Source organism: Phytophthora infestans, genomic scaffold (assembly GCF_000142945.1).
Source record: "Phytophthora infestans T30-4 supercont1.9 genomic scaffold, whole genome shotgun sequence".
NCBI lineage: Eukaryota > Oomycota > Peronosporomycetes > Peronosporales > Peronosporaceae > Phytophthora > Phytophthora infestans.
In genome coordinates this window covers 1,176,323-1,191,253 of record NW_003303750.1, presented here as the reverse complement: position 1 = coordinate 1,191,253, position 14,931 = coordinate 1,176,323, and the positions used below count along the sequence as shown (strand labels likewise).

Here is a 14,931-nt window from a genome sequence, read left to right as displayed (position 1 = left end):
ATCGACTTCGAGACCGGGACCTCCTGGCGCGATACATGGCAAATCAAATGTTGACTGAGTACAACGAGCAGTCCCAAACTAATATTACTTCTAGTTAACCGAACGTGGTTACGTAAAGCTTATATGACAAAATAACATTAATTTATTGTTATTTCCATTTTATTGAGATTTCCAACCTTGACATTGGCCGTGGATGTTTTTGGCATTATTCGTCCAAATAGGAGCCGTCAGAGTCGGCGTTCTCGTCACGCGTGCGCGTACCAATTTGTTCAATCTGTTTGGTCCGCTTTTTGAAAAACGGCTCACTCGCGTTACATGCAGCAATGAATGCCTCCAGCGCCCTATCATTCGCTGCTGCAGCTGCCGTGGCAACTGCCGCCGCTTCAGATCTCCCTTTTCGTAGTCTCTTCACCTTGCTAGAGCGTTGCTGGTGACTTGGAGGGAGTTGGCGTTTCTCCTCATCACTTGCGACCGAACTGTTGCCGCTACCCTGCTCAGCAGACCCGCTTAAAGATTCTGCAGCTTTATTTAGACCCTCTGCAGCAAAGTTCGTGAAGGATTCACCTTCCTCCCCGGTAGCTACAGAATCACCAGCAATCAGGGCGCACACGTCAGCGTGTACAAATCCAGTCCTCTGAAGTTGTCGGTAAGTGCTCCCCGTATTTGCGTCTGCCTTGGCGATCAGATCGCTCCAGACACTGTCCGCAACCAGCACCCTGTGCGACTTTGAGTCAACACCAGCCCCACTGAGATTACTGGTGAAGCGGTATGTCTTGTACTGAGCCATCAGACGCTGGTACTTAGACTGGCACTTTCCTAATTGATCAGAGAGTTAGAGCAGTCGAAACAAATAAAACGATTCACTTGCCTTGCATATCTCGGGTAAATCGAGCTGTCATAGCTTCATCAATGCTGTGCCATGCCTTTTGCTTTAGCCTCTTCCCGGAACCCGCCCTTGCCGTCAGCACCAACTCAAGGAGCTGTTTCTCCATGTCGAGATCCCAAGTAAACTATATCGAGCCTTACGTATTTGCGATCTTCTCCCTCGAATACGTCTTGCCGAATGGCGACCCTTCACCACATAATCCCACTATGGATTCTTTAGATTACCGATCAAGCTAATATGAGAAAACGCATATTATCTGCCCAACGAATACGGCCAAGTTGCAATAGTCGGTTAAGATCGTTTCACGGACGCGGTCCTGCGTTGCACGCTTGTCCTCGATTTCGACTCGGTAGCTGTATCGCTGGGCAGGACGTAAAAAATGTAGCTGCCGATAAACCATTTCAGAATAATAAATTGTCTCACACATTGTTTTGGTTCGTAACGCAAACCCGGCTGTTCCATGGTCGAGGTATTACCAGCACATAAAGTTTATTTCCCAATCATATTTGTTTTTTTAAATGCGAGGTCCTATGATGTGGGTGTAAAAAGCGTGTCAGACACGACAATGTAAGCGTGACGGACAAACAGGTTGTTGCAATAGTCGTTTTTTTCGTCCCCCTTTAAGATAATTTTGCGAACGCGGTCTAGCGTTTCAAGTATGTTCTCGATTTCTTCTCGGTAGCCGTATCGCTGGCGTTAAGCAGGACGTAAGTCGAGGTAATTGTCGTTGTCGAAGTCACGGGTGCGGCGAAGAACCATAGTCGAGAGAGGTTATTGAATAAAGAGGGTTTGAAATTCCTAAATCAAGGTCCGACCTTCAATGGGTTAAGCCTTTATGTGTACGTGATTGATTAATGGTAGCACACGTTAGTGTAGTCCGTACGTAACCTGCAACGGTTGCAGACATAAACAGGCGAAGTGACAATGGTGTTCTCTGTTGACAATCGTGCTCGTTAAAAAGCGTGGTCTCCCAAGAAACGGCACGACACCCGCACTTCTGTCGATCGGAGTGCAGGAAGTATGTACTCGCAATACTGCATTTGAGGTGACGCTAAGTAATTGTGCGTTCGCAAAAAATATAATTGTGTTGCCGCTGAGAAAATGTAGCTGCCGATAAACCATTTCAGAATAATAAATTGTCTCACACAATGTTTTGGTTCGTAACGCAAATTCGGCTGTTCCATGGTCGAGGTATTACCAGCACATAAAGTTTATTTACCAATCATATTTGTTTTTTCAAATGCGAGGTCCTATGATGTGGGTGTAAAAAGCGTGTCAGACACGACAATGTAAGCGTGACGGACAAACAGGTTGTTGCAATAGTCGTTTTTTTCGTCCCCCTTTAAGATAATTTTGCGAACGCGGTCTAGCGTTTCAAGTATGTTCTCGATTTCTTCTCGGTAGCCGTATCGCTGGCGTTAAGCAGGACGTAAGTCGAGGTAATTGTCGTTGTCGAAGTCACGGGTGCGGCGAAGAACCATAGTCGAGAGAGGTTATTGAATAAAGTGGGTTTGAAATTCCTAAATCAAGGTCCGACCTTCAATGGGTTAAGCCTTTATGTGTACGCGATTGATTAATGGTAGCACACGTTAGTGTAGTCCGTACGTAACCTGCAACGGTTGCAGACATAAACAGGTATAGCGACGGTGGTGCTCTCTGTTGATACTCGTGCTGGATAGCACACAAGACACGACAGGATGGACCCGCATGGTGGGCACCGGAGGGCCGGGGGCTTAAAGGCGGAAGGAAAAGAGGCCGAATGACCAGGAGCCTTGGTGGACGGTGCAGCTGGCACTAACGGGGTCGAGTGTCCTGCCGCCTGGGCGGGCCGGGCACCCGCTGGAGACGAAGGCGAAGAAAGAACTGAAGGAGACGCCATGGTGGAAACACAGCTGCTTAGTTTAAAGGAGTGCTTAAGTGCTGAATGCGAAATGAGAGACGGCTTTTCCGCGGCGGCAGTTGTGGTCCGCCCCGTGCGCCTGAGCATCCAAACACGGAAACCCCCATTTCAGACTCCTGAAACTCCGCACTCCGACAGATGCCAACAAATTGCTTCTACCTAGACTACATATATCGATCGCGCAGTACTTCGGTTGGCTTGAATAATTTGAAATGAAATCTCTCTGACCTTTCACAACAAATTTATATCATGATAATGCTTTCAGCTGACACCAGATTTTCCACATGAAATACAAGTAGATTTGTATAGTAGATGCTGTTATTAAAAACTCCGCAGCATCAAACTATATGTACCGTCCATGGGGTCATGTCGGCTCTACCTGTAAAATGTTTTAGGGATGCTCTTCCGATGACAAACGGGTCTAGGTAACATTGAGGTAGTCTTGAAGTATCTAATAGTAGTATGCAGATATCGCTTTGTAGAAGTGGTAATGACAAGCCATTAATATGCGAACAAGCGAGAGCAACAGAAGTCGTTAGTCCTAACGATTTTATGTCGACTTGGTAATTGACATCGCTAACACTGAGTTTTTGCTTTGTACTAAGCTTTGTTTAACAAATACAAGAATTGTGCTTTTCAGTGCTTTTGTACTAAGCTTTGTTTAACTAATACAAGAATTGTGCTTTTCAGTGCTTTTGTCGTTATCACTTAGTTTTATCATCGATTTAAAATAAATGAGGTCGTTTTATTTATCGAGGTCTTTAAAAAGGCAAATCGATTTAGCTAGGGAGGCCAATTAATCGAGCAACGATAGACTAAATCGAGCGCTCGAGATATTTCCAAGCAACCACATCGATCTCCTGCAAATAGATCCTTTGTGCGTGTTTGAAAACGCAATTCAAGCGCAGATCATGTCTGTCTTTTTCTATCCCAATTTTATGCAAGATTTTATATGCCGACCCTAAGCCATAAAACGGAGTGACATTCTATCTGCAAAACCCAATTGTTTCTTAAAAAGTGATTATTTGCAATATTGAGCTTCTAAAGGTGAAGAAAACAATTATGTGCACCACCCATTTTGTTCTTACCCATAACGCTTTTTGAAACTTCATGCGCACGTTGTCTTCGCAGGTACGCGGACGGGGCGTCCGAGGCAACCATTTACTCTAACCACGATTCTTCAATGACCACACACTCACGGAGCAGCCGCAGTACCATGGTTTCCAATACCAATGCGAGTCTCTTGAATGTCGCCGCGTCGGATTCAATGACACTGAACGGAGTTGCTACCTAGCTATTACCAATAGTGGAGATCGCTTATCATCACACCACACTCCACGAGACTCTAGCTGACCACTTTGGCAAACGATTTGAACGCCGCAAGTGCAATTACTGCGGAATTATCTTCTCCTTTCGTACCACGAGCGCCCCGCTACGACATATGAGGAAGCTTCATCTTGACAGAATTCACCCAGAAAGTCAGAATACGCAATCACTGTGGACAGACAATGACGTACAGTTGACCGAGCAAACATCAACACAAGAGCCACGAACACATAGTGATAATATCGCTGCTGAAGATGCTGCTAGAACTAGCGTTGACTCTAGAAATGAGCTGCAACCTGGAAATTCTGTTACCTCCGTGGCTTCTTCGACATCTTCAGAAAAAGATTATAGGAGCTCTACCCCAAAGAGAAAATGAGATGGGGCGAATGAAAGTGCGATGTCCAGAAACGAGAATGCCGGCGACTTTGGTAATACGAACCGTGCAAAAGTCAGCAAGACGACGCGAGCATTATCTTCCGAGCTTACGGCCAGTCAAGAAGCCACCTTGCACTTCTTGCGCCATTACGACGACGAGCTACAGCAGCCTGCTATGCGCTTAAAGTTTGCCAAGCACTTGACGTACAACGTCGCTGAAGCTGAAATGTACAACGTGTTGGACCCCGCGACTCAGCTCGAATTCATTCGCGACTTTGCACGTCTACCAGCCAACAGGTAAAATGGGGATTACTATACGTTATTTGCATTAATACTACTCTGCCGTCGAGTTAGAAGCGACCGTAGAGATCCATTCGGAAGGTGTCATCGCTCTCCTGTTGACGAGCTCTTCTGATTATTCTGGAGGACGCCACAGGGATTCTATCCGCAGATATTGTGCCAGGTTTTGTCTCCGGGTCTAACCGGAGTGACGCTGTTATTGGGACGTGTTGAGCACGATGACACGAGGTTTGGTGGACTTCCAGCTCATCAAGGCGTTGCTGTCGCTCAAGATACAAGTGATGGGCTCGTTCCGCTTCACAATGGGGCGAGTCTCCGTCTTTCTTCAGCACAGTTTTCGCAACAGGATAGACCTCGGCCGTGTATTCTTTTTCTCTGGTCACTGGAGGGATCATTTGCTGCTTTAAAAAGTGAGCTACAGCCTCCGCTGCTGCCGCCTCCGGATTCGCGAGGAACGTTGTCTGTCTCCATCGTTTCTCATGTTGCGGCTGGATATTTTCCTGCTCTCTTTCCGGCTCCTGCTCCTCCTGTTGATGCCATCGGCGTGGGTTGTCGCTAGCTCGACCGAAAACGTCGTAGTTCTGGAACAATCCTTCGTAATTTGGCGTGTGTTCTTCAGCTTGTCTGATCATTGTCGCCGGTGAGCTGTGTCTCCGTCTATTCACCTCTAATCGAGGACTTGGAACTCTTTTATCCTTGCTCTTTTTCCAGAATTTAAAGCTGTTCCTGTTGCTCTCACTGGATCCTCCCGAATAGCTCTCCCGGTCTCTGTCTCTCGAACTCCCGCTGCTACTGCTGTTAGCTGAAGCCGACGTATTGTGCTGTGCGTTCTTCTTTGCCGTAAGAATAGCGATGCGAGCAAGACATTTGTTACAAAAAGTATCCGTCTCCGGCTCATGTGTCCGGGAGTTCATGGAAAAAGTAACTTTCAGCTTGTAACATTTGTGACAAACCGATTTTTTGCAAATGCAGCAACAACGCAAAGGATCCGTGACTTTTCTTTTGGATCCGCAACGCAGACAAGTCTTGCTCATCAACACTTGGCGGCCTTTTGCCTTCCGTATACACCCTGACAATCTCTTCGCCAATGCACAATCCGGCAACCTCGTGATCATGAGAACTCTGTCCGCCATCTCGGTATCTGCTGCTCTTCTCGACGATGCAGACGTCCGACAATCATAATCCACTAGTGTAAAACATTCCACCAAGTCCTCGCACACTTTACGGAACAGGTAACAGAATGCCATATCTGCTCGTCGTAAGCCAGGTCCTCGAGCCACATTTAATGGCCATTCGGGCTTGTTCAGCGACAGTATCACGTGGTACGCCACTTCCTGGCTGCCTTCTTTGTCACTTTGCTCTGCTAGCGCCATACCCATACGTTCGTACGTCAATAAATCGTATTCTTGTCCCTCCCCAATTGTCAGAGGTGGACTACCAATTTTGACATTTCTCTTCCAGGAAATCCATTTTACGCCTGCAAACCGGAACGGAGTGGCTCGAACTTGTCTCCTCTCAGCTACCATTAGTACTGCGGCGTCCACAGCGATGCATCCACTTGGATTCAGTATAGCTTGCGTTGTCAACAGCTCGTTGTCATCCTCCACGTAGAGCCCGCCTAAAACGTCTGTTAAACGCGCGTTCAGTAACCCGCTGGCAATGACTCGACGTTTGTGACTGTCGACGCCCTCACGAGTGGCTGATACAGCGCGGTGCACTGTGATTTGATCGCGTCTGGCCAGAAATTTCCACTCCGTTGGATCCAATCGAGAGCTGTCGAAACCCGCGAACGCCGCCAACGTTTCACCCAGAATTTCTTCACTGCGACGGTCATACAGCAAGCGCTCATCGCGTGCCAGTAAGTGCATGCTGCTGCTTTATCGGGGAAGAAAGACGTCGTAGAAGGAAGAAGTGATGTAGTCAGGAAGAGGGACAGGAGGACAGTCAGATCCAAGGATGAGGCTTGACCTATTTAATGTGTGATACACAAAGTGACAAGCAATTGTTACTTGGCAGGCTGCAACTGTTGTTGCCTATCAAGCGATAAGTTTGCATTATTACTCAGACTGTTTTCGGACTTTTAACGTCGCGTTAAGGCCCTACGTATAGTTGGTTGTCATCAGCGTTGTTGATTTTCAACGTCGAGTGGCCGGGGTGTCGACTGGGTCCATGATGGCGAGGTACTCGCGCACTTCCGCTGGCGACTTGCCGGCCTCCACGAGTTTGGTCAACACCTCGGCGCGTAGGTTTTGTCTGTTCTCCTCCTGTCTCGCACGCAGTTCAGTCTGCTTGAGCTCGAGCTCTTGCTGTCTCACGGCAAGTCGCTGCCTCTCCAGCTTCAACGTCTGGTCAGTTCCTGGCATCGAAGTTGTCGGCGTCAATTCCTGGATGGGCGGTTCACCCACTTCTCCTGTATCTGCAACGACCGGCACAGTACCAGCCTCAACCGAATTGTTACTTGTCGTCCGCACCCTCCGTCTCGGTGGAGACGTCACGCCCTGCTCCTTCCTAGCGACCTCCGATATCGCCGCTGACAGGTCCTGAAACTCCGTCTCGTTGTCCCTGGGCAAGAGCGGCGACCTGCTGCCCTCCAGCTTTTGACCCAAGCTCTCGGACTCGAATCGCGTTGCCTCTCTATCCCCGTCAGGTCCGAAGAGTGCATCCACACGCTGATAAAAAGTGTGCAGCTGGTCGTGAGGGTACTGCCTTTTGGCTTTCCTGTATGCCGCCATGAAGCTCTCGAAACGGCTACGCGCTGTCTTCTCCGTCCAATCGGCGACCGCCACCCGGTTCATATACTGAGCCAGTGAGCGATAGCCATCAATTTTCTTGACGCGCTTCAGCGGTGGCGATGATGGCGCCGCGTTGCTGCTGGTCTCAAAGAGCTTGACACTCACCGGCTTCGTCAGCAGCTCAAAGTTGCCTGGCAGTTCGAGCCACTCAAGCAGACACTGACGCTGGGCCGCGGTCGTGTGCGAGTACTTCCGCTTGCCACGCTGGAAAGAACCCGGCGTGTCCGTGTCGTGGCCGCTGGCCGCGTCGGAGCGCGGAGACGTCGACCCAATGACGCCTGGCATTGAAGCCATAGTGACGCTGCGCTAAAAAGCGCTTTTTTGGCCTGTACCGACGGAACGAGGGGAGTCGCAAAATGAGAGGCTAATATCCGAGCTGGATAAACGCTTTTTAATTATTTTTTTAGGAAATCAAAAATGAATCAGCGTTTTATCCAGTTTTATAATTTTTTGTTAGGAAGCGATTTGGTTTTGCAAACTACAGAGTTTTAAAGTACCAATACTACATGTAAACTCGATACATGTAGTGTGTGTAGAGCTCTACCTTTTGCACAATTTGAAATATCTGGAGAAGGTTTAGGACTTAAACTAAAACTTAGCCCCTACGTCTACAATGCAGTTTAAAAAATATTTACTAGTATAATACTTCCATCATAAGCTGGAAAATCCGTTATTCCGTTCATTTAGTTATTATTAGCAGACAGTTTTTTTAGCGTTCAGTACACAACAGCATACTAAAGTAGTTGTGTTTGTCATGTTAAATGCACCAGCGTGTCCAGCATTGTATTATTGATAGCTTTCATCGTTTCTTTAATCACACATATATGGTTAAACCTTGAATGTGATGTTAGCCAACGCATTTGCCTAACTTAATTAATCTTGGTGAGCCACTCGCTGGAGCTGGGTAGAGCAAGTTGCCGGTGCTTGAGATCAATACGAATGGGTTCTTCGCCCTCCTAGTATGAGCGCAGCTCAGGCAATGACAGCTTCACTGGAATAAAGAATGTCTGCCTGCTATCCTGTACATAATACTGAAATACATGATAGTGCTATGTATTTCAGTGTAGTAACGGAAATCGTTGTATTGACTCTGAAATGTGGCAACAACAAGCCCGTTGATAATAACTGCGCACAAAAAATGTAATTTGTTTTTTAACCCCTCCAATCCCGACGTCATAGCCATACCAAAATTGCGATGTCGTAAGTTACGACGTACGGTACATAACAATAGGAATTGGCTCGAAACAAACAAATCAATACTTTAATCAAGTCATCTCAAACCTATAAGATGCAAGAGGTCAAGGTTGCATTTTCAAAAACTGAACGGCGGGAAAACTAGGGGAAGGGGACTAGAAGGAAAACGCGTACGACTTTACATGCCGCCAGCCACTCGAGCCAGTCATTCGACAATTCTACCGATGGCACGCATACGGTCGAGCCCAAGAAGAAGAAGCGCTGACCGTGTACCTCCCATTGCCGCTCAGGACATCGACCTCCCGCCCTTTTGGCGGCAGCTGAGAGCGGCAGGGTGGACATCTAAACGTCCAACTGGTCTTGGGAATGACTGGAGCTACACTAGTCCGGATCGAACGAGGGTTTTTGTGGGAGTTGATGAATTGGTAACTTTCGCCGTGAAGACAGGCTTGTTAGACACGACAGAGCCCAGAGCAAGCTCTGGTGATGAGGCAGAAGACAATGATCGTGAAGAAGACGCGAGTGAAGAGGACGACCGCGTGGAAGATAGCGAGGAGAAAGAAGACGCTGCTTTTGAAGACAACGTGCGTGTTTCGCAGATTGACACGACTGCCCAGCTGTCACAGCATACTCTGAACGAGCTGTTCGGATCATCCAGCGAGTCTGAAGTCGAGTTATCACAGCAAGCTGTTGCGCATGCGTTTGGTTTATCACCAAGCGATTCCCATCGCGAAGCGGCGGTCAGTTTGCAGCTGCTGTCAGAGGCGTCTGGTGCCGATACTGAGCCTGAAGAAGACATTGCTCCAGCCTGGCCACTGGGACCAGTTCTTCGTCCGCGTGCTCCCACCAAGAGGGACATCAACTTCATCCCCCCAGACGAGGACATGGGTGCGTATGAAAGCCTCAGTTCAGGTGAAAGCGACGACGGAGATTTCGATGAGGACGATGAAGACGGCGAAGGCGTCGTTCGCAATGGGCAGGAAGTTGATGATGAAGTCCTGTCTGATGACGATGCCGCAGACATGGACGAGGCCTTTGTCGCATCATTGCAAGTGAGAGATAGCGCTCTCGACAAAGAAGCCACAAAGCAGCGTGAGAGAGCTCTACGGTCCATGCAGTGGACCCGTGAGTCATCGCAGTTCGAGGAGAGTGTTCCCTCATATCCAGGGATGGAGTTGGAAGAAGCGTCGCCCATACCAGAGTTGCGGGCTCTCTCCGATTCACCGCTCCGTACGCTTTTCTACTTCTTACCGAAGTCGCTATGGGTAACTATCAGCGCGGAAACGAGCCGGTACAGTCTCCAGCAAGTCGACCGACGTGCTCAAGCCATTCTGGAGAAGTTCGGAGGCCGCCGAAAAAAGGAGCAGACGCTGACGCAAATTCGCCGACGCTTGAAAGCAGCGTCAGGATACGAGACTCATGAGATCCTGCACGTCATTGGGTTGCTTATCGCACGGATGTTGTGCCCCCAGAAGCGACGTTTCGCTGCGCATTGGTCTATGGTAGAAGACGGCGCTGTACCAGCAGGAACCTTTGGACGATTCATGGGAAGAAATAGATGCCAAGACATATTGCGAGACTTACATTTTGTGGATAACGAATCGGAGCCTACGCGTGATAAACTCTGGAAACTCCGTCTACTTGTTGACAAGCTGCAGCAGCGCTTTCTCTCAGGATGGACCCTCCCGTCCGTTTTTTTCGTTTGATGAAGGCGTTCTTCCCTCAACGTCGAAGCGGAATACAACCCGTATGTACATGCCGGACAAGCCCCACCGCTACGGCTCTAAAATGTATATGGTGTGTGACTCAAGAAGCGCGTATTGTCACAGGTAATATATTTTACGTCATAACTTACGCCTTTATATTTGTCACTGACTTGTATGTCGTAACTTTCCAGATTTGAAATGTACGTGGGCAAGCGTGATGCTAGCGGCTCTGAGAAAGCTTCATTTGACCACAACGCCGGTGCTGGAGCAGTCGTTCGCAACCTTCAAATTTTGCTTCAGGGTTCAGACGCTCGGCGATCGTGGCACACAGTAGTTGTTGACAGATTCTACTCCTCGATCTTGCTGGCAATTGAGCTCCTCGCAATGAACGTGTATGTCATCGGCACGATTATGACCAACCGGCTCGGCTTCGACCAAAAAATCAAAGTTGTACGCAAGACACGTCCCGCGACAATTTCCCATGGAGAATTCACGTTTTTGCGCTCTGTGGCCGTGCTCAGTATGATTGCGCTCAAGTGGTGGGATAAGAAACCAGTTCATTATCTTTGCACGGGCTCTTCGATGGCAAAGGAGAGTGTGAAAAGAAAGATCAAGCGTGACCGTCTCGTGTCCGGCAGCAGTGAAGGACTACAACGCTGGATGGGCGGAGTTGACGTTCATGACCAACTCCGCCTCCAGAAATACTCCCTGCAGACTTCTACGAGGTTCCGGAAATACTACAAGAGCTTGTTTTTGGGATTCGTTGACCTGGCACTTGTGAATGCCTATATTTCACACCGAGAGACGGCAGGAATCAACAGAACGGCGGCGATGCCTCGTGGCATGTGGTATGGCATCCTTCAGAACCAGCTTTTGCAGCTCAGGGCTGAAGATTTTGCTGGTGTGATTCCAACCCCGCCTCCAAATACCAAGCGCAAGCGGACACCCCTCCGTATAACCCACGCGCCCGAGCAAGCTGACGATTGGGTGACTGTTAGTGGCGCTCAGAAGCGTCGCCAGCGGTCTTGTAAGGTGTGCGCACTCTTACGAACGGACCGAAAGAAGAAATCGTTTGCGACGACATTCTTTTGTGAGCGGTGTTCTGTGGATGATGCTAAGTGCTGGTTGTGCAACAAAATACGCCGTGAGTACAAGGGGGTAGCAAAAACCTGTTTTGCCATTTGGCACGACGAGTTTGATCGTGGGCAAGCGATTCCACCTACGCTGGGAAAGCGAGTAGTCCTGCGTCGTCCGGGCCAGGAAGCAGGTAAGAGAAAGAAGACACGTCGTGAACTCCAGCTGCAGGACGGAGATGCTGATGATGAGGAAGGAGAGAACGAAAATGAAACGCTGTAATAATAGCTGGATGATCTGTTGAGTGCAAGCTTTGATGAGTGTTCACCAGGAAACGATCGTAATGCACATTTTACTGAACCACTGCACCTCTTATGCTCATAATCTGGACACATTGAACTCTTTTTGTACTGAGCTTTTTATGACACGTGGTCACTTACGACATGCAGTAGCTGATCAAAAGTAAAAAGTAGTAACATTTACGACATTGCTGGAAAAACCTGCTGAGACTTTATAGACTGGTCCATGGTCTTACTATGCACACTTTACAAATTCGAAGTGAAACGGAAAGTCGTAAGATACGACTTTGTAGTACCGTGAATAAGGCGTTTCGTGCTCTCAGATTCGGGATTGGAGGGGTTAACTATTATAGGGGTGTTAACACACCCCAGGTATAGAAATTAAAAAAAATCGAGCTAAGGAAAGAAAAGGTCGACACAAAATGTCGACGGAACCCTGCGCACGTATTTATATTGCGCGTTTAGAGTTTAGGTCACCTGTAAGTTGCAGGCTGCAACGTCGGTGGAGTATAGTAGGTCGAAACGATATCCTAGACAGGGCGTATACACCATCAAATTGCAAACGCAAGGTTTAATGCAACGTGGCCTGGAATCTTGATCCGGCCATAGCGACATTCGAATCGGGCCATTCTTCATAGTCCCATGCCTCGTTCTATTGTCGACCAGGTGCCAAGAAAGCTTACATGCTTTAATAATATGTCTTAACTTCTCGAGCTCGTCCATGTAGATAAGATTATTTCCCGATCTGTACGTGTTATGTACTGCGTTTTGTCAAAATTGTTTCTACAGGATTTTCTTTTTCCAAAAGCAGCAATCCATGACACGACTTCTTTTCCCTGTTAGTAAACAAACATTGCTTCACTCACTTCGCTTGAGTACACTACCGTGTGGCTCCCAAACGCCTTGCGAACACTATTATTGATAATAACGCTGTAAAGCGAGCATAAAGACGTTTATTTAGAGGGAACACAATGCGCCATGCAAGTCACTTTACAGTACTTAAAGTACATCAAACTAAAGACGCTAAGTTTTTGCAGGGCATTCGATAGTTAAATTTGGGGGGTTATCTTGATAGGCCAGAAGCTTGCTTCACCACCGATGGCGCCTCAAATGTATAATACCACTCCAAATAGTATACCCTGGTGCAATTTTAGGGCATACAAATGGAATAGTAAATCGTATATTATTTGATTTTTTTCATCGATTTTAGCAAAACGGATGAAAGGATAGAGATCCAGGCTGGTGTAGACTTAGCCTTAACCCTTTAGCTACTGGTTCATTTACGGGTCCCTATAGACCCATAACAGACGCCGCGTATTGGCTGAAACTCTGTCCAGTTGTGCGACAGGCGATCGTGCGTCGCCGTAGAGGTTCATACAGACCTCCCACGAGCTAGCCAGGCCATCAAATTCTGTCCGCTCTGGACCACAAGCAGAGATATAAGCGTCACAAAGGTTTTCTCCTTCCCTCGACCACAGAAACAATGGACAGCGGAAGCACTGGAGCATCAGCAAGCGTACTGCATTGATGAGATTGCGGTGGACTCCCTCGTCGACGCGTGGGATACGCTAGTGGACGACGAGCTGCACATCGAGCCCATCGACTTGCAGGACGCCACGAGTGTACTCACGACGAATGGCTACCAGCAGCTTCCTGAAGATAGCCTTCAACCTTCAAGCCCACCACATCAACACGCCAGCACCTCCAGCAGATGCCTAGACGGACCTCACTGTAGCAGCATGCAGTGGCTTCTCCAGTCGACAAGCAACCCCAATGTCAGCTCAAAGCAGGGCGAAACAAGCGGAGAGCAGCAGCAGATACCGGCGGAGACAGCCCGTAGCAGTGTGCCAAGCATCTATGAGTCTAGTGGTTATGGCGGAGTCTACATGGATGCACTGGACATGCAGAGCGGGCTCCATGTCGTTGCTGACCGAAAGCCTACCGTGAAAACGCTGAATACGGAGTGTTTGCCCTATTTGTGACGGCCACGTTTCGCAGTCCCCTGACATGGATATCGGATGTTCTTACTGCTAGAGGCCAGCCCAAACTTACTGAGAGTGAATTCAATGCATATAGCGGGCTTGAAATCGCAATGAGTATTTGTTCGCTGAGTGATATTGCTGAGTATTGGTCTGACAGTCGTTTTCTTGGTCAAGTTGCCCTTATAGATACTATGCCGAGGACAAGATTTTAGAATATCCGATCCGCGTTACAATTTTACCCTCCTAACGACCCGACACTCGATAAGCAACATGATCCATTGTGGCACAGCAGGTTGATACTGGCACACTTTCAAAAACGATTCGCCGAGTTTACTGTGCCTACTGGAGTGAGCATCATTGATAGAATGACGGTGGCGACCAAGGCAAGGTCGAAAGCCCGGACTTATATGCCGTCCAAGCCCGACAAGTACGGAGTGCGTTTCTACGCAGTGGTCAGTTGAGGCTCGCTTTATGTGCATACGTTCTGGGACAACCCCTCGGGCAATTCACAGACAGCTACACCAGCACAGCGATACGTTCAGCACTTTCCATCACTTTGCACGCCGCTTTTCAACACGCTGCGTCGCGATGAAGTTGCCGTGGGAGCTGATTCAGCGACGGCGTTGTGGCTAGCAATGGTGGGGCATCAGGCAAAGATTCTCCTATCACCAAGTGGTTATCGGCTTACAGTTTCGGACAACTTTTATACACGACACACGTTTGCTAAAGCTATCCTTGCGTTCACGGATGGCGAGATGCACACGATCGGGGCCGTCCGGCTCAACCTAATCGACAAGTGGAACAAAATTGCTGTGGAGGCTTCTGTGGAGCGAGTGGCAAAAGCAGATAGAGGAGAATGGGAACTTGTAGCGGCGGTCGATGCAGCGTCTGACTGGAAGAAAAAAGAAGCTGCTCAACAGAAAACACAGATAAATGTTCCAGCAGCACGCCAAACAAAGTACCAACCAACTTTGCAGTTTGCGGACCGAGCTGGATATGTTGTATACAAAGATCGCAAGGTGGTAGTCTTCTACAGTAACGACCTACGCGCAACACCAACGGCTCGGACACTACCTGGTACTTCTGATGAGGCGATA

At 48.4% G+C, this 14,931-nt stretch overlaps 3 protein-coding genes across 3 annotated transcripts; all 3 read right to left on the bottom strand.

The window, feature by feature from the left end:
- Window positions 1–205: 205 nt before the first annotated feature.
- On the bottom strand, window positions 206–1,348 carry PITG_05876 (uncharacterized protein; the record flags this gene model as incomplete). The annotated part of the gene is made up of 2 exons (XM_002998064.1): window positions 206–816; window positions 1,336–1,348. 2 exons carry the CDS (start codon window positions 1,346–1,348, stop codon window positions 206–208), a joined length of 624 nt encoding a protein of 207 aa, XP_002998110.1.
- Window positions 1,349–5,342: 3,994 nt separating this feature from the next.
- PITG_05875 (uncharacterized protein) lies at window positions 5,343–6,655 on the bottom strand (the record flags this gene model as incomplete). Its single annotated transcript, XM_002998063.1, has 2 exons — window positions 5,343–5,368; window positions 5,467–6,655. The coding sequence occupies 2 exons, from the start codon at window positions 6,653–6,655 to the stop codon at window positions 5,343–5,345; spliced, it is 1,215 nt and encodes a 404-aa protein (XP_002998109.1).
- A 211-nt stretch (window positions 6,656–6,866) lies between these two features.
- PITG_05874 (uncharacterized protein) lies at window positions 6,867–7,903 on the bottom strand (the record flags this gene model as incomplete). Its single annotated transcript, XM_002998062.1, has 1 exon — window positions 6,867–7,903. The coding sequence occupies one exon, from the start codon at window positions 7,871–7,873 to the stop codon at window positions 6,923–6,925; it is 951 nt and encodes a 316-aa protein (XP_002998108.1).
- Window positions 7,904–14,931: the final 7,028 nt, after the last annotated feature.